This window comes from Pleurodeles waltl, chromosome 3_1, assembly GCF_031143425.1.
Source record: "Pleurodeles waltl isolate 20211129_DDA chromosome 3_1, aPleWal1.hap1.20221129, whole genome shotgun sequence".
In the NCBI taxonomy this organism is placed as follows: domain Eukaryota; kingdom Metazoa; phylum Chordata; class Amphibia; order Caudata; family Salamandridae; genus Pleurodeles; species Pleurodeles waltl.
The window spans coordinates 125,462,081-125,484,074 of record NC_090440.1 but is presented as its reverse complement, the minus strand read 5'-3'; the positions used below and the strand labels follow the sequence as shown (position 1 = coordinate 125,484,074).

The 21,994-nt window shown below is 42.9% G+C and overlaps 1 protein-coding gene across 3 annotated transcripts in view; it reads right to left on the bottom strand.

The window, feature by feature from the left end:
- The window catches only part of ANO3 (anoctamin 3), a 1,608,515-nt gene that overhangs the window by 488,322 nt on the left and 1,098,199 nt on the right, over window positions 1–21,994 (bottom strand). For all 3 annotated transcript variants that reach the window (XM_069221955.1, XM_069221956.1, XM_069221954.1), the window contains one exon: window positions 16,860–16,942. In XM_069221955.1, the coding sequence (XP_069078056.1) occupies window positions 16,860–16,942 (83 nt within the window). The remainder of the gene's footprint in view (window positions 1–16,859; window positions 16,943–21,994) is intronic.

Here is a 21,994-nt window from a genome sequence, read left to right as displayed (position 1 = left end):
GCTGGTTTTAGGACTCTGCACACTTTACCGCTGCTAACCAGTGCTAAAGTGCATATGCTCTCTCCCTTAAAACATGGTGACGTTGGATCATACCCAATTGGCTTATTTAATGTACTTATAAGTCCCCAGGGCCTGTAGATTAAATGCTACTAGTGGGCCTGCAGCACTGATTGTGCCACCTACTTAAGCAGCACTTAACAGTGTCACAGGCCTGCCATGGCAAAGCCTGTGTGTGCTGTTTCAGTGCTGATTCGACTTGGAATTTAAAAGTACTTGCCAAGCCTAAAACTCACTTTTTTTACATATAAGTCACCCTTAAGGTAGGCCCTAGGGCAGGGTGCTGTGTAGACAAAAGGCAGGACATGTACCTGTATAGTACCTGTATAGTTTACATGTCCTGGTAGTGTAAAACTCCTAAGTTTGTTTTTGCACTGCTGTGAGGCCTACTCCTTTCATAGGCTCACATTAGGGCTACCCTTATATATTTTTTGAGTGGTAGCTCCTAATCTGAAAGGAGTAACGAGATCATATTTAGTAAGGCTAGAATGGTAATACAAAATCCTGCTGACTGGTGAAGTTGGATTTAATATAACTATTTTAGAAATGCCATTTTTAGAAAGTAGGCATTTCTCTGCACTTATATCCTTCTATGCCTTTAAATCCATGTCTGGCTAGGTTTAGTTGACAGCTCCCATGTGCATTCACTCAAACAAACCCCAAACACAGGGTGCTCTGTCACTCTTGCATACATCTGCATATTGAATGGGTCTTCCTGGGCTCGGAGGGTGGAGGGCCTGCTCTAACAAAAATGGACTGCCACACCCCCTACTGGGACCCTGGCCGACAGGATGGAACTGAAAGGGGACCTTGTGGACTTTTAAGCCACTCTTTGAGGTCTCCTCCACTTCAAAGTCACATTTGGGTATTTAAACAGGGCCTCTGCCCCTACCAACTCAGACATTTCCTGGAGAAGAACCCTGAACCAGAACCTGCCACCTGCCAAGAAGAACTGCCTGGATGCTCAAAGGACTCACCTGACTGCTTTCTGAGAAGGACTGCTGCCTTGCTGTTGCCCTGCTGCCTTGCTACTCTCGGCTGTGCTAAAGAAGTGCTCTCCAAGGGCTTGGATAGAGCTTGTCTCCTGTTCCCTGAAGTCTCAGGACCAGGACCAAAAACTCAGGACCAAAAACACTTCATTCCTGCAAGAAGAACTCCCAGTGCGGTGAAAATCGATGCACCGCCTGCCAGAAATGACACACAGCCTGCATTGCGGTGGGAAAATCACCGCACGCTGAACCGGAATGGTGCAGTCTGACTTTGCAAGGAGAAGATCGATGCAGTGCGAGCGTAGTGACCAGAAATTTGAAGCACAGCCCAGAGGATCAATGCAAAGCCGAGCCGGAATGATGCAGCCCAACTTCCTGAGAGGAATCGACACAGCGCCTGCCGTGCGGTAGAAATTTCCACACAATGCCCACCGGATCGACGCAGCCCCTTTGACTTCGTCCTGCCAGCGCCAGATTTCAATGAATCACCCCCAGGGTGTCCAAAAAACCCACAACCCGAAGAGGATCCAAGTCCGAGCACCGGAAATCAAATTGGAAAAAAAAGATGCATCGCTGTGAGCAGCCCGAGAAATAGACGCACACCTCCCGGTTTTCCACACCTCTCCTCCACTGCAGTTCCTTGTGGAGATTTTGAACGCAAACCAGGTACTTTGTGATTGAGACCAAAGACACTTTATATCATTTTTACAGTGCTATTTCAACATATTCTTATTGCATCTTAATCGTTTTGACACTTTGTGGTGTATTTTTGTGGTGTTCTACTGTGTTATTGCATGATTTATTGCACACATACTTTACACATTGCCTTCGAAGGTAAGCCTGACTGCTCAGTACCAAGCTACAAGAGGGTGGGCACAGGATAATTTGGATTGTGTCTGACTTACCGGGAATAGAGTGAGGGTCCTTGCTTGGACAGGGGGGTAACCTGACTGCCAACCAAAGACCCCATTCCTAACACCCACCATCTGCGAGAGTCCGTCAAACACCTTGTGCCGGAACTGGCTAATGAGGGGACATGCCCATGTCTTTTGCAGGAAACTGGTAATGTGTCCATGGCACTTGAGGCAGGCGGAGGATCGAGAAGGGTCATTGTGGGCTATGATGCTAGGTGTTATATAGCTCTGTGTAGGCATTTGAAATGTATTATTTTGTGATTAATAGACACTGATCAGGTTTGGCCACAGCACACTGACTATATACTCTTGAATAGGGGCTGCCCCAGATGATCATGGCACTCGTCTTCCTGTGCTTGACTTACTAATAGATACTTACTGGAGAAGGATGTGGACTACATTTCTGTCAAAGCCAAATTGACCTGCTGCTTCCCAGTTTTCTCAATACAGGCTTCTACCCTTTGTATATGGAGTCTTTGGGCCATAATTATACTCTGTTTGTGCCGGGTTTGCGTAATTTTTTTACACAAATCCGGCGCAAACTGAACTCCATATTTATATTTTGACGCTAGACACGTCTAGCGTCAAAATATTGGAGTTAACGTAAATTTTTGCATGAGGAAAACTACCTTACGTCAATGAGATGAAAGGTAGGCGTTCCTGGGCAAAAAAGACTCTAAGGCCCTTGCGCCTTATTTATCCTCCCGTGCAAAAATCACGCACGGGAGGAGGAGGACCTTAAATAATGGCGCTAAGCCTCCTTAGCACCGTTATTTAACACCTGGGTCAGGAAAGGCGTTAGGTGACCTGTGGCCCATTTTCCAAGGTCAGAGACCATGGAAAAACCCCACAGGTGCCATTCCCTGCAGCCAGGGACACCCACACCCAGGTTTGTGTCAAAAAGTATAAATCTGGGCCTTTGAGTCTAATTCGCTAGAGTTGTCATGCATTGGTATCCCAATGGTACTCCTATGCAAAACAAATGTAGCCAACAAAGCCATCGTCATACAAATAAACTGTCTTGCACAGCTACAACATTAGGCGTTTAATAACTTTATTTTACTAAACCCCTTCCTCCTCCTCTCATCCTCTCTCAGAAACAACCAAGACCCCTCCTCCCTGGACACTCTTAAATTGGATGATTTCACCCTCCTTGAATGCTACATCATGGATTCAATCTTGATCTATTCCTGACCCTAATCTCACAAATAGTCAAGTTTGCAGAAGCTGCAAATTTCCATTTCTGATTCTTGTTCTGATCTGTTAACTACTATACTCTAACTTTTATTTAACTATAGCAAAGCACTATTTTCTCATTTTAAAGCTAGCCCAACACTTGTCTACCATTAGGCCCCATCTTTGAGATGTGATGGCTTATTGTTTCATGTGAATCACTGCTATCCCACTTGCTCCAGGTGTGCTATATAACATTATGTAATAAATATAAATCATTAAATAAATAAACCATAGTACTGAACTATTTTGCCCCTTTATACTCAGCCCAGGCATTCTTGGGATAGTTATCTCATGCATGTCAGTTCCTATCATCATTCTTGGATGCATTACTATTTCAATCTAGTTTGTCATCAGTTATGAATCCTTATGCAGTCAGGGAAGACTGCGGACCCTAATGGTGTCTCACAAGAATTGTTAAAAAAGGTTGACTCCTATACAAGGCCTAAATTACTAGCCCAATTTACTGGAGTGATATGTCCAGGTTCCTTGCAAATGACCTGCAAGTGGTGATCATATTAGACACACAGAACTTAGTAGCCCCCAACAAAACTTCCAAATTTATAAGGGCCAATATCTCTGATCAACTCTAAGGCAAAGATAATTGGCCAAAATATTACTAGCAAACCACCTAATAAATTTAATTTTACTATTAGTGCAACATTAGTTCAACATGACCAGAATGACTTTTTGCCTGGGCAATGGACCAAACTTGGCCTCAGATGATTACAATTAGGGCTTGTCAGAAGCTATGAACTCATGCAATAGCCCTTTTCAACTTTGAAAAGGTGTGTTTGACTCCCTGAGTTTTAGTTTTTTTTATTTCACATCCTTAGCAAGTAAAATTTTGGGCCCTATCCTACGTCGTTTGTTAAAACACTCTGCAACCGTGCATGAGCCCAAGTGAAAATAAGGAGTATAGAGCTGATTCACGGGGTTAGACAGAGGAGTTACTCTTACTGTTACTCTTTAACTTTGCGATATAGACATCAGGCATCAGATGAGTAGATCAAAAAGATAAAAAAATATGTACTCCTAAAAGGCTTTCAATATAATGGTTGAAAAAATACCACATTTCTCTTTACGTAGACGATGACCTCATATTCATTGAAGAACCACCGGCAACCAGTGACTGGCTGATGAAAATACTAAAACGTTATGCGAGACTCTTGCTTTTTATTAGTGTTAACGGGAGATGAGACAAGTTGGGAGGAAGAAGGGAAAACATACTATTGATGGTTGACCACTTTTAGAAAAGTGACTATTCTGTGCTCTGCTCGTCCAGTGGCCTCACATAGGAACACACAGACACACACACACACACACACACACACACACAGACAGCATTCTGACTGCCTGGGGAGACATGTAAATGATGTTCAGGCTTAGATACAAAGAGAGTGCCACAGCAAAGACTAGAGGCATGCTTCAAAGGGGAAGCCACCTTTGATGAGCTGCCTGGCCTAACACACCACGAGCAGGATGACTTTTATCCCTGTAGACAGTGTGGAGATAGGGCCAGAGAGGAGAACTTTCGCTCAAACTAGCTTTATTGTGGCCGTGTTGTGGTAGCACACCGCTAGAGTGGGCTACCTTGCTCCTCACGGCCAAGGAAGGGTCATGCCTTCTTGAAGGGGGCAAGAATGTGGCATTCTGGGACAGCCAAATGCCACACATTACAGGAACTTCATCATTAGGTAGGAGGATACCCAGTAGCCCATTGGCTAGTTACTGAGTGGTCCCCTCAGGGCACATTCCTGGAATAAATATGGCACCCAGGGCATTTTGGGACAGGTGTATCAAGATTTTGCTTTGTGAGTCTCAAATAGTGAATTTTAAGAAATCGCTATTTCCGGCATGCAAAATGTGATGTAACAAAATTGCGAGTCGGAAATAGCGATTTCTTAAAAATCGCTAATGCAATTTGCGAGGTCCAAATACCGTATCGCAAATACAATTGCGATTCGGTATTTAAAAATCGCAAATTAGGAAAACGGTTACCCAGCACAGCCTGATGACATCACAAGCAGGAATTCCGATACACAGATTGCGAGATGTAAAACAATTTTTGCGATTCCATGTTTTTGGCCTGCCAATGTCTTTCATACATCGCAAAACAAGTTTTTGCATTCGCAAATGGCCGATTTTTGCGATTCGCACCATTTGCGAATGCTATAGCGTTTGATACATCTGGCCCTTTGACCTTTAGCACTTGCAGGACCTGAAAAGAGGAAAAGACGGAGACTATTCTGCACCCATTGAAGTACACAAAGAAAAGCTGAGACGTTGGAGCAACTACACCTGCTGCACTTTGGGCTAGTAGAGTTTGGACCCTGTTATGCATGGTTAACTCAGGGAAGTTTGAAGCAAAGACTTCAAGAGTCAGTTGGCTGGCCCCACAAAATAGCACTGAAGACATTAAAGTTGAAGGAGCTCAAGTCACATCTCTAGTAGCCAACACAAAAGTCCTGCTGATAGTAAATGCTGGCCATCCCCAAGGACAATTCAGAAATAGCCAAAAGGTGCACCATTGTCTGCTGGAACTGTGAGTGTTGTTTGTGACTGGATTCGTCACCCAAGAGGGACACCAGCCTCCACCAAAGATTTGCACCATGACTGCTGTTTTGCAAAAGCACAACGTCTGCATAGGCAGAGGACTTTGTGAGAACCCGAAATTTATGGACAGACTTGCTCCCACTCACCTGTGGATCAAGGACTCGATTGGACTTCACTCCCTATGACTGCACAGCATCCAGAGAATTCTTGACCATCTTTGAGCCTGCATCCCTCAGCATCAGGACCACTTAATTATCATCTGTGGCGGTCATCCTGTAAAGTTTGGATCTTGCTCTAAAAATGCCTTGGTGGGCAGGCAACTGTCCAAAGTATTCCCTCTGGCCCCTCTCACTCCATGAACCTCTGTGCAGAGAGACTCGGTTGCCCAACTTGGGCCGTAGTTCCATGCTAACTTTTGTTGATCAATGCTTTTTTACTGTATATCCTGGGAACCCTCTGGCAGATTTTGATGATTAAGCTCTCAAGAAAGTCATACAAATCGAATCTACTCTTCTAATCAGGTCTCCACTTTTTTTTGTGTTGTGTGACTTTCTTATTCTGTTGTTTGGTATTGTTAAGTGCTTTACACATTTTTCCTTTAAAAAAGCCTTACTGCTCGCAGCCACAGCTACCCAGGGTTCAGCATAAGGTTGAGTAAACATACCTGACTGAGCCCAAGATGATATTTGTAAATGTACTCAATGGTAGGGCTAACTAGCCCTACCATATAGTACACCCCAACCTCTCATAGAGGCCTTCAATAGTTATAACTGATAAGGGTATTCCAGTACCTATTTTAGCAGAACACATCTCACCCATAAAGTATTGCCTTTCTCAATGAGGCATATATTGGAGACAGAACCTTCGGATGATGAGGGTCTCTTTGGGTCTGCTTACAGCCCTACCCAACCAAATGTTAGCTATGAGGAGGACAATGAAGAAGAAAAATATTTAGAAGGGAAATATTGTTTCAGCTAAAAACCTCCACCCTATCCAGGAACCAAAAACCTAAGGACCTATATGAATACAAACCTTTTAAAGGAAGTTACGATTATAAAGAGGAGCCCATAATCAGAGCTTTACAGAAGGACTTATGCTCAATGCTCACAGATTACTATTAGAGGTGTGTGGAACAATCTACTCAATGAGCATCACTAATCTAAACATGTCGAAGCTCAACCATCAAGACCCAGTGTTCCTCCCACACATGTACCTCATGAAGAACAGGGGGACAGTGAAAGTCCAGATGATCCTCTACCTGATGTGGGCAGTGTCTCACCTTTATCTACTTCGCTTACTTAGCCCTTAGTTAATTCTCTACCCAATGGCATCGGAGGATTTCATACATTGTTTGAAAGGGCATCTTTAATGCTTCCTTTATGACTTTAAATAGCCAGCTCAAATGTCTCTGAAGTCCATCTTGATTATTGAATATATCTGGGTGGAGGCCTTGAAAACAATTTAAAAAAAACAGCAATTGCAGCCATCATTCCTCGACTAGATAAATATAAAATGCAGCTGAAAATCCTCTAACATGTCTCATAGGCTATCCTTGACCTGAATTTGTAGTGATTTAAGAACCACAAACATGGTCATGAAACCTTTCTCCTCTATGTGCAATACACCTAGTAAGGAAGGCAGGGGGTTAGACAACATGGGTACATAATTTTCAGCAATGGCTGTTACTACTATTAGAGCTTTCAACTCCTTAACTGTTCTGGAAAGGTGTGACATACAGATGTGGCCTTACTTAAATTCACTTCTGGAACACCATCCCAAGGATAGAGGAATGAGTTAAAATCCGCAGGAATTTTCAGGAAGGAGAGGGAACATTCTTTGACATTATATCAGTGGTTTAATGGGATTTACTTACTTCCACTTTGCTCCCCTATTGATGATGACAACAGATGCCACCACAGTAGGTTGGATAGCTCATCTCTAGCACTTGGATGTCAATGGAAAGTGGTCACTTTCAAGAGGAACAATATCCTGTCTCATTTTCACTGAAGTGCTGTCGCTTTAGGGATGGACAAGGAGCCACTACGTTATTCTGAGAGTGGAACTGGATCCTGGTACCAGCAACCAATGGTCCAATGCTCTGAGCTGAACAAATGCCACAAATGGGATCTAACTAAACAGCAATTGAGAAGCATCTTCCAAATATGGGGAACTCCAAATCTAGATATATTTGCCAACAACAAGAAACACAAATGTTACTTCAACTCAAAGAGTTTCCCACCGAAAGGGTCATGGGCAGTGCTTTATTTGAGCCAGTGGTTTTTGGTGTACAACATTGGTGCTTAATTGTCAACAATGCCACTTATGACAGTCTGCCACATGGTGGACCATTATCTCTAATTTAGAGACAAGAACAACCATAGTTATTTATTAATTCAATTTACATTTAAAATGAATCATATCTGGTTAGTAGTTGTGTTGGTACAGTTATTGGCAGTGCGGGCAGGGGAAATGGGGGGTGCAAACTGTAGTGGATCTTGACCCTGACCCTTGCACGTATTATTTTACAAATTAAACACTGGTCACACGGGAATGCCTTACAGATGGTGTGGTCAGGAATCTTGGCCTTCGTTTCGCTCTCAATCCCAGTGATGTAGAGAGTTTTAAGCAAGATGAAGCAAGAACCATGCAGTAGCAAAGGTAAGGATACAAGTGATTGGAAACATAGCTGACCTCTGAGAGCAGAAGTGTACAGTTACTGCTTCATGATGTGTGGGGAGATTGGATGGTGGGAATTCAAGCCAAAATGTAATAAATATATACATGTATTAATTTCTTAAATCACAGAATCAACTTTACCATCTACAAAATACTATCTTCTTTTCGGAAACTGTGTAGAGATTTATTCCACTATGTATTTTCCTTATCAACATAGCCCAACACTATAAATGTATTATGCTATCCTTGTAGAAAAAAAAACAGGTTGCCAAGTTCCCAAAGTACTACTAGGTCCCGCTTGAAATTCAGTAAGTATACTTGCATTTCAAAATTAGAAAACAATACAATCCTTTCAGTTTGTTCGACAAAACTTAATGTGGGCAGATTTTAGGGGAATCAATTTATCAAGTTTTACATCATACCAAACCTAAATTGTACATAAAAGTGACTTTATTTTTGCAAATTTAATCTAATCTGATCTAATCTGATCTAATCTAATCTAATCTAATCTAATCTAATCTAATATATGGGGTTTCCTTTGTCTAATACAACGTGTTCATGTGGGTTTTTAGCTGATGTATACTAGCTGCAAAGTTCATCACTTTCAAAACCTACTAAATGCCATTATTAAAATTTCTTTACAATTCTACTTAAGTTTTCGTACTAGTTGAAACTGCACAGTTTATCTTATGCTCACTCTACATTGAAGATAGATTTCTGCCTTTGCTCTTATTGTTACAATAACATTTGCATTTGTAAAGCAACATTTTCACCTTGGGGTATCTTGTCACTTGAATAACAGGTGTATAACATAACCAAACAGAACTAATTTTATCATTCACAGAAGGAATGAAGGCTGAGTGGATCTATTGTGATTTAAACCTTTGGCCATGAGGTCCAACGCAGGTTTCTTTAGTCAATGAAGCCACCAAGCCCACCTGAAATTACGCACTGTTGTGCTTCTGCCATGCTCCATTGGGCAATTATATTTTTATGCCATCGTACCTAACTGGGGAAGAAGGATAAGAAAACATGTTGCATGATGTGTCTGCAATTTACATTGTTCAACTGCAAAACATGTTTAAGACTCAGAGTATGACATGTTCCGGGCAGTGAGTGAAAAGGAGGGTGTGGAAAGGTTACTCTTTTCAAATGTTACATGCCACAAATATGTGTATCTCAGTGAGCAGATAGAATGCCTGGCACATTACCGACCTCAAATGGTTGGTTGACTAACAAAGTCGAGGAGAAAGACTCATGAGCATTGTTGAACAAGGTCAATGATCTTAAATTGATGTTGTTGAGCAGGATATTGTATTTTCGAGGAATGGGGATCATAACATTTTAGTCAAACAATAAGCCTGCCAGCATAGATTTAGGGCCTGATTTAGGTCTTGATAGAGGGAATTATCCATCACAAATGTGATGGATGAACCGTCCACCGTATTATGCTCTCCATTGGATATCATGGGATCGTAAAAAGGCGGACGTGATATTAGTCACCATTTTGATGCAGTATTCCCCTCGGACAAGACCTAAATCAGGGCCTTAGTCTCTTTGTAGTTTGACCACAATATTCTAAAGAAAACCACTAGAGACAGTTATGGAGTCTTTATGTCATGGGAGATCCTCAGTTTATAACAGGGTGAGCCAATATAACAGAAGTATGAGAATGAAGATCCACTATGGGAGCTAGTAGACAACGCACAAATGGTCTGCAATCAGGTCCTATACTATCAATATTAGGATCCTATATTAACTGCCAAACATCCACTTTTGATCATGCATGCTGTAGTCCCATTACACCCACTGATTTTCACAGCCATATTATATTCCTTGGTCAATCTGAATATTGACTTCTTACTCTTCATCACTAAGATTTTATCACTTGGTTTTTGTGGTCAGGGGAGTAATTTGCATAGTGAATTAAGTAAGAGACTGATCGGATCATTATACCACATTGCAGCCTGCGATCTTGTTGATGATGACATGAGAAACTGACTATTTGGTGAGTGTGGCTTGTAAAAAATGATGATAGTTGATTCAAGGCCATGGCTCTGACTGTGCAGGCCTCATACAGAAGTGTGCTGTGGTCAATAGCATTGTAAATATTAACAGTTATCCTCTGATGTTTAAGAGAGTCCTCACAAATAAAGGGTGAAAGTCAAATTGAACAACACTGAGAAAGAAATATCCCACCAGGTAGGGGGAGTTGAGAATTCATCATTGCTTCTAAGCAACATCTGGAAGGCTCAATAACTGCCTGTATTTCCATGGGGTGCTTATGTCATTTAGGGCCAGAAGTACAACACATTTTACCGGCCGCAAACAGACTATCTGGCTGTTTGCAACCAGTAAAAAGCAATTCCCTATGTACCAAACCTATTTTGCGAGTCAGTAGCTATTACCGACTCGCAAAATAGGATTTGCAAGTAGCCATTATGAAAGGGCGTGTAAAGGGCATCCCTTCCTAATAGTGAGTGGGACTAGTATGTATGAATGTTGTGCGCCCCGGAATTGGGTTCGCAAAACATTCATACTTTACCAACTCCTTGAAGGGTGTGGTAACCCATTCACAAACGAAAAAGGGTGAATGGGGGTACAAACATTTTTTCAGAGCAGGCAGTGGTCCCAAGGACCACTGCTAACTCTAAAAAATATCAAATTTCATTTTTATTTTTGAAATGCATCCCATTTTCCTTTAAGAAAAATGGAATGCATTTCAAAAAAGTAAAAATAAACATATTTATTTAAATATTAGTCACAGACATGGTGGTCCGCTGACCCCAGCAGGCCACCATCCCTGTGAATGCCGGTCATTCCCAATGGGTTGCAAATTACAACCTGCCTCATGAATATTAATGAGGCAGGTCCCTTGCAAAACATTTGAGAACCACAAACAGTGTCTTAGACACTGTTGTACATCTGTGTTTGAGACTCACAATCTGTGAGTTGCCCAAAAATGAACTTGTAAGTTGCAAACACTGAGGGTCGTACATCTGGCCCTTAGTAAGGAAGTGATGTTTGAATGCTTAACTTCTGCATACTAGGAAGGAACTGAAGAAAGAAATTGAAGACTAGACATGTTGTTACAGTAACACATGTTACATCATTGTGTCATAAGCCTTCTTCAAACTGAGCAACACAGACTTGTAGTAAGATTAACCTTATGATGCTGTCTCTGCGAAAGCTGTATTGGTCAGCCCTAGAGGAATTAGAAGGTACTGGGCCCCGATTTCAACTAGTGGGGTCTTTTGCCACTGGTGTCTTGGAGCCTGTTTGTTGCAGCCACCTGATCAGGGAACCAGGCAGGCCCCACTTTTTCCCACCCAATGCTCTCCGGATTCTCAGGCAGAGCAATAAAAATGCCTAATATATTGCTGCCCATTCAATGCTTTGTATTTTAAAAACAAAAACACATTTTTTGCACACAAAACTAACACTACATGAACATAATATCAGGAGGAAATACCTATGGAGCAAATTGGAGGGGACACATATTAAAGAAATGTCACACAGGTCAGATAAGCCCCTAAATCTATCCAGGATCCCTTGAACTTGAGACGCCTCTAACAATCTGCACACCAGCGGACCCTAACCCCTTTAACTCAATATCCACCCTATGCGCTTAAAACAGCTTGAGGGGAACACTAATAAAGAGGGAGGCCTTTGTCAGTTCTCACCATATTAATCAAATATAAAACATAAGCCCTTTCATCATTCCAGTTGTCTATGAAACATAAGCCATTTAATCATTTGAGGTGTCTTCCAACAGAGAAAATGTTCCATACAGTTCCAAAAATTATGCTCAGACATTAGAAATATGAAGTAGCTTTAACTTTCCATAGTACATGTCTATAAGGCAGTAAAATGTTGAACACAACAGTGTCTTATTTTTACATGAATACAGTTGCCTACAATTCTCAGATGCATAGCAAACTCAGAGGACCTACAAATGAGGGACATTGCACCTTAGATCGAGGATGACTTGCAATCAGTGTAAATCTCTCCAGGGAACACTATCACTGTTACTCAGGACTTGTAGGTGACATCTGAACATGGCTTTGGGGCTTTCTTATACCTAGAAGGGGTGCATGGCTGTCCCTAGGGTGCTCCCCAGACCAATATTTATGCTCTTGAGGAGCCCCAGCCTTTCTGGGCAGCTTGGATCAAGTAGACAATCTTTTCTACGTGGCCCAATGCCTTATGGTACACAAAAAAGAGATGGGTAGAATGTCTGGAATAACCTCAGCCACTGATAATCACTCAGAGCCACATTCCCATCCATTGTTACATTGCACACCATGCCACCTCAGCTTGGACCCAGCAATATGTCAATCAGTCTTGACCCTCCATCAATGGGAAAGTGCATCCGGAACTGACAGGCCAGGTCTCCCCGAGCAGAAACACAAGCAACCAAGTCCTTATTAGGACTCATTAGCAAGCTGTAGCTTGGCTCCAGTGACAGTGCCCATGGAGTCCACGTCTGGGCATTCCTGCCCTACTTAAGGTTGTAGTAGACAAAAAAATGATGTCTGGACTGCTTAGATTTATCTCAGCCACTAGTAATCATTTGGGCCAAATCCCAATCCATTGTTATTTCGCACGCCATGCCACCTCAGTTTGGACCAATCCATATGCAAATCATTCCTGGCACTGCTCCATTGGAAACAGTCCAGCAGAACTGCCAGGCTAGGGCTTTACTGAACTGAAACACAAGCAACCCATTATGGAATATGAATTATGGAGCACATCTTGAAGCATGCAGCAATTCTTTTGTTCTTTCAGAGGGTTGCCAGTTTATCTTCTTTTTTTTTAACCACAAGTGCCCATTGGTACATTTTTATTTTCTAAGTAGCTGCTCCTGCCTTTAAACATATGCATCTTTGCACTTATTTTTTTTAAGACCTCACATTAGCCATATCACGTCCAGTCAGGTATGGTCCTGCCAACCCAGGAAGGGGAGCCGGCTCAGTTTACTTCTTAGTCAGGCCCAAAGTCAGTGTGGTGCAACTCCCTACTTGGTCATAAAGTTTACAGACACAATCTAGCATTTACCTAGACCACTTAGGGCACAAGATCTCACTAGGGCATACTGAAGGAAAGCACATCAGCATCAAGCAGTTGAGCTGGCCCGACAGGTGGAGGGGAGTTGTGGAAAAGAGATGAACCACTGTAAGTTGTTAGGTTTTTCAAGTCTAGGCACTCCAGGAAACTCATTGGGAACTGCCCTCCAAGGACAAGGGGTTCTATCAGGCACAGGGACACATTAGGCTTTTACAGGTCTCCATGAGCCTTTATAAACAGGATTGGATATGTTTTGCTCTTGATGGTGTGCTGCATCCACCAAGAGTGTTTTCCAAAATCCTCCTGGCCTCTTAAATGTCGTTAAATATCTGGAGCTTTGTGTAAACTATTTTCCCTCCACTTAAGAACAGCTTCAGTTACTAGGCCTTACTGCTCCTCATCTCCTAGTAACCTCCTGGCCTGGTCTCCCTCAAAAGCATAAATATGGCACACTTCAATGCAGGCCAGCACTCTCCAGGCCACACAGCCTCCTCCCCACTTGCAGTGCAGCTGGAGTCTTGGAGGAGTCTAAGATATTTATTTTCAGGGCATCTGCAGTCAGAACCAGCCCACAGAAGTCCCATAGGGCCCGCTCTTTGAGGGTTGCCTGCACGTCTACCATCTACTGTCCCCCAGAGAGAGTGGAGAGACAAGTGTCAAGGTCCATAGAGACAGAGTCCATAATTTACCAGAAGCACAAACCTAAAGTGCTCTCAGCAGGGGGTTCAAAGTCTCTGAGCCTGATGTAGATCTAGGTGGAGGGAATACTCCATCACAAATGTGACAAATATCCCATCTGCTGTATTACGATCCCCATAGGAGATAATGGGAACGCAATACAGCAGAAGGGATATCCTTCCCATTTGTGATGAAGTAATTCCCTTCAACAAGACTCAAATCAGGTACTTAATCTTTCTCTCTCCTGTACTGTGGTAAAAATGAGGAGGTGGCAAGTTCTAGCAGTTAGATATTTATAACTGGTGCAAAGATTCCACATCAACACTCGACCATTGACATACTTTTAGTATAACCAGTCCACAAACTGGTAATCTTCTGCTTTTGATCATGTGTAATTTCAAAATACTAGAATCAAGCTGTGGTCTGGAAGACCTCCTGCCTTTCTTTGCTTCTATCCTTACTTGGCACAGAAAAAATGGTTCTTTCCCTCTATGCCTTCAGAAGGCACCTTAGTTTTACAGCTGGCAGACATCAGCTTGTTTCTCCTTTGTCCCTGTAAGGGGAGCATGCACAGGCTCATTAGTTAATCAGCCTATGCAGATTCATCTCCCATCTCATTCCTCTACTCTACCAGATGAACTCTAATTTCAAGCATATTGAACTATTGTTCAGGGGTAGATTTGAACTACCAGCACAACAGCAGAGCAGTAAACTTCAAAATTCAATTCTCAAAAGGCCTCGATCAAGGAAATATTAAAGAAATCATGATAGAATATAAATATTTCCAAATCAACATTTCATTTAAACCGGGGGAATTATTAATCATACGTGTGCTCAAACTTTTCCAGCACGGAGCTTATGCCCCAGATGATTTTATTCCAACTGATTTTATTCAAGGAGCATTGTTATGTGATTGATCCTATGTTTATCAGGGCAAGTTGCAGCTACCATCAATAACCATCTTGCTTCTTCTGGTCATTCTACATAAAAATACGTATACCGAGTATAATCACATCTAGATACATACAGAGCGGATTGTTCAGGTAATTTTTGAGAGCAAAACTACAACTCCAGAGATGAGTAGCAGTGTTGTGAACAGAAGTGACCAGAAATCAACTTGAAATTACATGTTTTAGCTGAATGTTTTCTAGAATGAAGCATTCAAGTAATTTATTTGAGTGTGAGATACATTTCACACAAGTATGCATAATATCACACACTTTTGCTGTAATTTTGTGTTATTACACTACAGCGAATCACATGATTTTTGCACACCCCTACTGAATAGCCCCTTCAATGAGAATTGAAAACTGCTGCCAGAGCCGAACAAGGGACATGGTGTCGGGAAGTGTTTATGTTCTTTGGCAGGAAGACCTTCTGGCCTGGGCCCAGGACCTTAATTAACATCAAAAGTGCCTGATGTTGTCACAGGTAGATATTAGCTGATATCTGGACAAGGCCCATCTTTATTACTCAGTCAGGCAGGCATCAATTCCAGTAGGGGAAAAATCTGTCCCCAGAACTTGCTGTTCACTGATGCAACGTTGCTCATTTCCTTGAAAATACCTCTGGGGTGGACACACAGGCTCTGCACAGAGGGAAACATATTCTTCCATGTTGGGTTAAGTACAGAGGTGCAGTGTGTGGGATTGTTTTCTGCTACAATAGTGGGTAGGGCCTCTTTGAAAATAATGAATATGTTCTCTTGCAAATAAGTTGTCTCCGGGACTAAATCAGTATAAGTTGTTATTTGCAAAGTGAGAGAATTCGGAATTTAAACAAAAACATCCTGAAAAGCATGTGAACATTCTATATTGGATTCATTTTATGGCTTTTCATATATCAATATCTGGATAATCATATGATTAAATGTTCCCAAGCAATATGGTTGTATGACTAATGTTGTGATACAGATATTTATAGCAACAAGTACTATTTTAATATAGATACTTATATGTGGACTATATGGCCCCTACACACCAGTCACCCTCTCCTTTTAATGCAGTGATTTTCAGATGTAGTGTAGTAAGGATTATGACAGCCCTCTAAGGAAAGTATTTTAGCTTAGTTGAAACAATCATTGTGGTAATGTCTCTTGTTAGTCCCAAATTGCCCAAAATATATACTGGCATAGGAGAACCTGCTGGCATCAAAACAGCCATATAGCTGTTGTATGCAATAATGGTTCCTTCTGCACAATGCGGTGAAATGAATACTTCAGTGTTTTTGGTGGAATCAGTAGGTTAAACCTCACATTGCCTACAGGCTGTAATGTACAAGTGGTTGGCACTGGGTACAACTACAGTGCCAAAAGTCATTATTGGATAATAGAGGTTGTTTACCTAATCTTATTGTAATTTTTTTTAAATGTTTCATAGCAATATATTTTAAAGTATGTGAGCCGTTTTCGCATGCATCTATGCTTATATTTAGTGATTTAATGTTCCTCTTGAGTGGAAGTGCACCACACCTACTTTAGACACAGTCCCAAAATAGCAATGTGATAGCCACTTCGTTTTGTCACACATTTTTATGATACAGTTTTAAGATTCAACAATAGATATGCATCTGTTAAGTTACTTATATACTTATTGTTCATGTAATCAGTCCATTGAAGTATAATACAAATAAGGTCAATAATGATTTCATAAACCCTATATATACAGCATTTAGTTTAATAGCACTTTACCTCTTCGTCTTCCCAATCTATTAGGTCCCAGTCATAAGTGAGTACAGCTCTCCTCCTTTTCCAGAATTCAAGGAAGACTGTAGCTGCAAACAATATTTATTTTATTAGCTTTTTAATGGTAAACATTTTAAAAAATATATTTTAATTATTCCTGAAAACGTTTGGAGTGGGAACTACAATCAAATGATCAAAGGGGAAAAAAATCACATAAAGTACATTGCAATCAACTATAAACCCTTTAAATGTATTCCTTTAATTGTGATGACTATACTGTTGTACTTTAGAATTGAATAGATGAGCAAACCAGTGACAAGTAAATAGTAACTATGAATATGTAGATGTAAAGTTTATTGCCTGATTCATAAAGGTAAACTTACATTTTTCTTCCTTCCTATTCACAAAGGTATTTTATGAGTGCTACCTTTATTACTGCAGAGTCTCCGTTATCTTGGGAGCCTCCATACTCAGGATTGAGAATCCACACATAAAACGGTAGGACAGACTTATTAACGATGAAGGACTTTGAAAACTTTTAGATATTTTTCTCTCCACAACAGCGAAAAGTGCACTATGGAAACACACCAAATTGGAAATGAAGGTAGTGTTTTGATTGGACTAGGCTCTTTTTGCGGATTATCATCTAGTCATTTTTTAGATATCTGCATTACAAGAGATGTTAGGTGGTATTCAAAGATTTACCTTTTTGTTAATGTTCAACACTATTCATGATTTTTTTAGAGATTAGCGGGTGTCTCAGGGCCCTGCGTCACTGGGAAAGGGTGGAAATGTGCCATATCTACAAGATACAGCACATTTCTGTCCTCTCCCCCTGCGCTAGCGCATAAATAGCTGCCATGCACCAGTGCAGCCACCCTTGCACCATGGTGCATGGGTGCCTGTGTTGTGGGGATGATTGTTTCTGTGCAGGAGGGATCTTACTAAACCCATTGGACTCCCACCTGGCCACAATGGTCTTATCCAATAAAGGGTGATTCCCAAAATAAATATCTGCCAGGCAAGTGATACCATTAATAACCGAAATGCTGAAGTGTTTGCACAGTTGATCTTTACGTTTAAGAAACCACCTGCAAACCTTGTATTTTACAAGTTTAAAGGTCATGCAATGCATTCAGTAGTAACTCGACTTAGGGCCTGATTTAGAGATTGGTGGACAATGCATTCCACTACAAACGAGGCAAAGCATACTGTCTGCCAAATCTTCAGGTACTGACATGTTCAATTTTGGGTGACAAGTTATATGTTCAAATTACTAATTTTAATGATGCATACAACCGTAACTGATGAATGAATGATTTTGCACTTGAAACAATATGAATATCTTATTTAGAAGTGTGAAAAATAATGTAGTATAGTTATGCCTTCTTTTAATGTAAGACGACATTTAATTAAAATGGATACAGTTTCTGGTGTGCTGCTCATCTTGTTCCTGCTAATTCCCCCCTTTCAATCAGTGTCCCATTGCAGGTTTTCTCTCCACACACTTTCCACAGAACCCAGAGTGCAGTGACATTAATAGGTTGAAGTAATAGAAAGCATGTATTGTGAATGACATTTTTCATCATGTTTTTTATGTATTATTTTGAATGATTTCTGCTGGTAGTTCTGATGTAAGCAAGCAGAGAAACATGATTCTAATTGTTTTTGTTAAAAATATTTCATATTGGGTTTTACATCTCAGGAGTTCAGTTGATGAGGAAGCAAGCAGAAGCTTTCTCTTACCTCTAGAAAAGAGTTAGTGTTAACAATCTTTTGAAACTCCAATATTGTTTTAATTTCACCATGTGACCTAACTATGATCATACCATGTTGAATTTGCGGTTTTATTAAGAAAATATGCATTTAATTGTATTAAACTATACAGGGATTTTTTATTAACTAACTAACTAACTAACTAATATTCTTCTCTGATTTATGATTCTGTATTCTGAGACTTTATGACAAACTATGCATTGTTTTTAAATGTTTTGTGAACAATTCTGTAATAAAAATGTTGAACTAATTTTTGATCTAAAACTCAATTTTTGAATCGTCTCAGTTTACAATTATTAAATTACTCTGCTACATTTGAGGTATTGATGGGAAGAGAAGACTCCTACTTCTAACCAATGAGAACAACTGTGGAGCTGATTTGTATAAGTTCACTTTGGGGTTCACTCAATATTAGGGTTCAGGAGATTATTTGGGTTCGGCTCCTGCATTAGGTGGACTGTCAGGTAGGTTGTCATCTTTCTGATGGGGGCCAACGGAGTAGGGCCTTTAGGAGTAAGTAGAACTGAACACGTAAAATTGCCTGCCCTGTTGAGAATGGACAGCTGGTGTATTCTGTTTCTGTCACTACCAGGAAAATCCTGGAGGACCTGAACAGAAAAATGACCCACACACCCTGGGAGAAAATTCCCAGGGTGTGTGGGTCATTAGTTTTGTCTTTCAATAACAAACTCCTGCTTTCCTGGCAGACAGGGGTGACACCCACGAAGCACTTAATTGAGGTCCTAATCATAAGATGTGTCCACTTGGTTTGCCAAAGAGGTTATTCTATTACCTTTACCACCTGGGCATGATCAAAGGCGCTGTACAGCATGCACCACAGGTGTAACACCATCCACTGGGCATGGCAAAAGGTTATGCCTTGCACTCAAAGCTCACTCTACATACTGAAAGCCAGTTTCCATTGGGACAATGTGACTGGGGCCTGAAAGTAGGGAATGATCCCTTAAGGGGTGTTATTTGGCTTCAGGGAACAACTGTACTGTTACAACACTATCTAATTATAGGTATCAATTTCAATGATAGTTCTCCACTTGCATTATTTAAAAGATTTAGGGGGTCATTCCAACCCTGGCGGTCGGTGTTAAAGTGGCGGCCAACCCGCCAACAGGCAGGCGGTCAAAAAAATGGAATTCTGACCCTGGCGGAAACCGCCAACAGAGACCGCCACTTTAACACTCCGACCGCCACAGCGGAACAAACAAACAGCGCGGCGGTCACCGCCAACAGACAGGCGGGAGACAATGTACCGCCCACCCTATCACAACTCACCAATCTGCCACCTTTTCCGGGGCGGGAGCCCCGCGATAAAAAAACACGGTGGAAACAGACTACGAACGGGAAAACGATCACCTCTACACACTCCACGAGGAATCTGGACAGCATGGAACCAGAACTACACATCCTACCAGCTATTGCCTACCTGCTCCTCTACCAGGAGCATGAACGCCGGCGCAGAAGACAACGGTGAGTACTGCACCTACGACACAAGGGAGGGGGGAGGCAAAATATTACGGGGACACACATACGCGACACACCCACCCTCACCCACAACTACCTACACATCAATGCAAAGCAACAACTCAGAGTGACACCCCCCAAACCCCCCGGAAGAATGCAAAGACAAAATAAAATGATCATGAAATTTAAATATATTGTACGGCAAAGTAAAAAATTATTTTGAACATCTATAACTATATACACATATGTAAATTGTCCTGTCCAAATTGGGTTTCAGTCATTGTACGTGGGCCAATGGGCCTCGACACATGGGCAAAGCCCACACAGGAGACCCGAATCCATTGGAAAGAACACTGCAGGGGCATCAGATAGCAAAACTACAGGCACCTCAGGGGGAAGGAAAGGGGGGCCACCTCAGCCACATGAGTCCACGACGCCATATGCACGAGGGGCCTCCATGGCCACTGTCCCATACTGGGGAGTGCAAAGCCACAGTCTCTCAAGTCTCTACAGTGGGTGGGTTGCCCACTGTTCAATCCTGGGGAGTGCAAAGCCACAGTCTCTCAAGTCTCTACAGTGGGTGGCTTGCCCACTGACATATCCTGGGGAGTGCAAAGCCACAGTCTCTCAAGTCTCTATAGTGGGTGGCTTGCCCACTGACATATCCTGGGGAGTACAAAGCCACAGTCTCTCAGGTGGATTACAGACTCCACTGGTACTGGAGGAGGCATGGTGTCCAGAGTGCATCGTGCATCCCTGCCCGACACAGATCCGGGCCTGCCCCTTCTGCCAATGGGCCAGCGGTGCTTGACTTGAAGGGCCCTGTCAGCGGTGCAGAGACGGCGGTGCCCAGCGGAGCGGTGCTTGAGATGAAGGGCCCAGCGGAGCGGTGCTTGAGATGAAGGGCCCAGCGGAGCGGTGCAGTGACGGCGGGGCCCAGCGGAGCGGTGCTTGAGATGAAGGGCCCAGCAGAGCGGTGCAGAGACGGCGGGGCCCAGCGGAGCGGTGCTTGAGATGAAGGGCCCAGCAGAGCGGTGCAGAGACAGCGGGGCCCAGCGGAGCGGTGCTTGAGATGAAGGGCCCAGCGGAGCGGTGCTTGAGATGAAGGGCCCAGCGGAGCGGTGCAGAGACGGCGGGGCCCAGCGGAGCGGTGCTTGAGATGAAGGGCCCAGCAGAGCGGTGCTTGAGATGAAGGGCCCAGCGGAGCGGTGCTTGAGATGAAGGGCCCTGTTCAGCGGTTCTTGAGACGGCGGTGCCCTGTTCAGCGGTGCTTGACTTGAAGGGCCCTGTTCAGCGGTGCTTGACTTGAAGGGCCCTGTTCAGCGGTTCTTGAGAAGGCGGTGCCCTGTTCAGCGGTGCTTGACTTGAAGGGCCCTGTTCAGCGGTTCTTGAGACGGCGGTGCCCTGTTCAGCGGTGCTTGACTTGAAGGGCCCTGTTCAGAGGTTCTTGAGACGGCGGTGCCCTGTTCAGCGGTGCTTGACTTGAAGGGCCCTGTTCAGCGGTGCTTGACTTGAAGGGCCCTGTTCAGCGGTTCTTGAGAAGGCGGTGCCCTGTTCAGCGGTGCTTGACTTGAAGGGCCCTGTTCAGCGGTTCTTGAGACGGCGGTGCCCTGTTCAGCGGTGCTTGACTTGAAGGGCCCTGTTCAGAGGTTCTTGAGACGGCGGTGCCCTGTTCAGCGGTGCTTGACTTGAAGGGCCCTGTTCAGCGGTGCTTGACTTGAAGGGCCCTGTTCAGCGGTTCTTGAGAAGGCGGTGCCCTGTTCAGCGGTGCTTGACTTGAAGGGCCCTGTTCAGCGGTTCTTGAGACGGCGGTGCCCTGTTCAGCGGTGCTTGACTTGAAGGGCCCTGTTCAGAGGTTCTTGAGACGGCGGTGCCCTGTTCAGCGG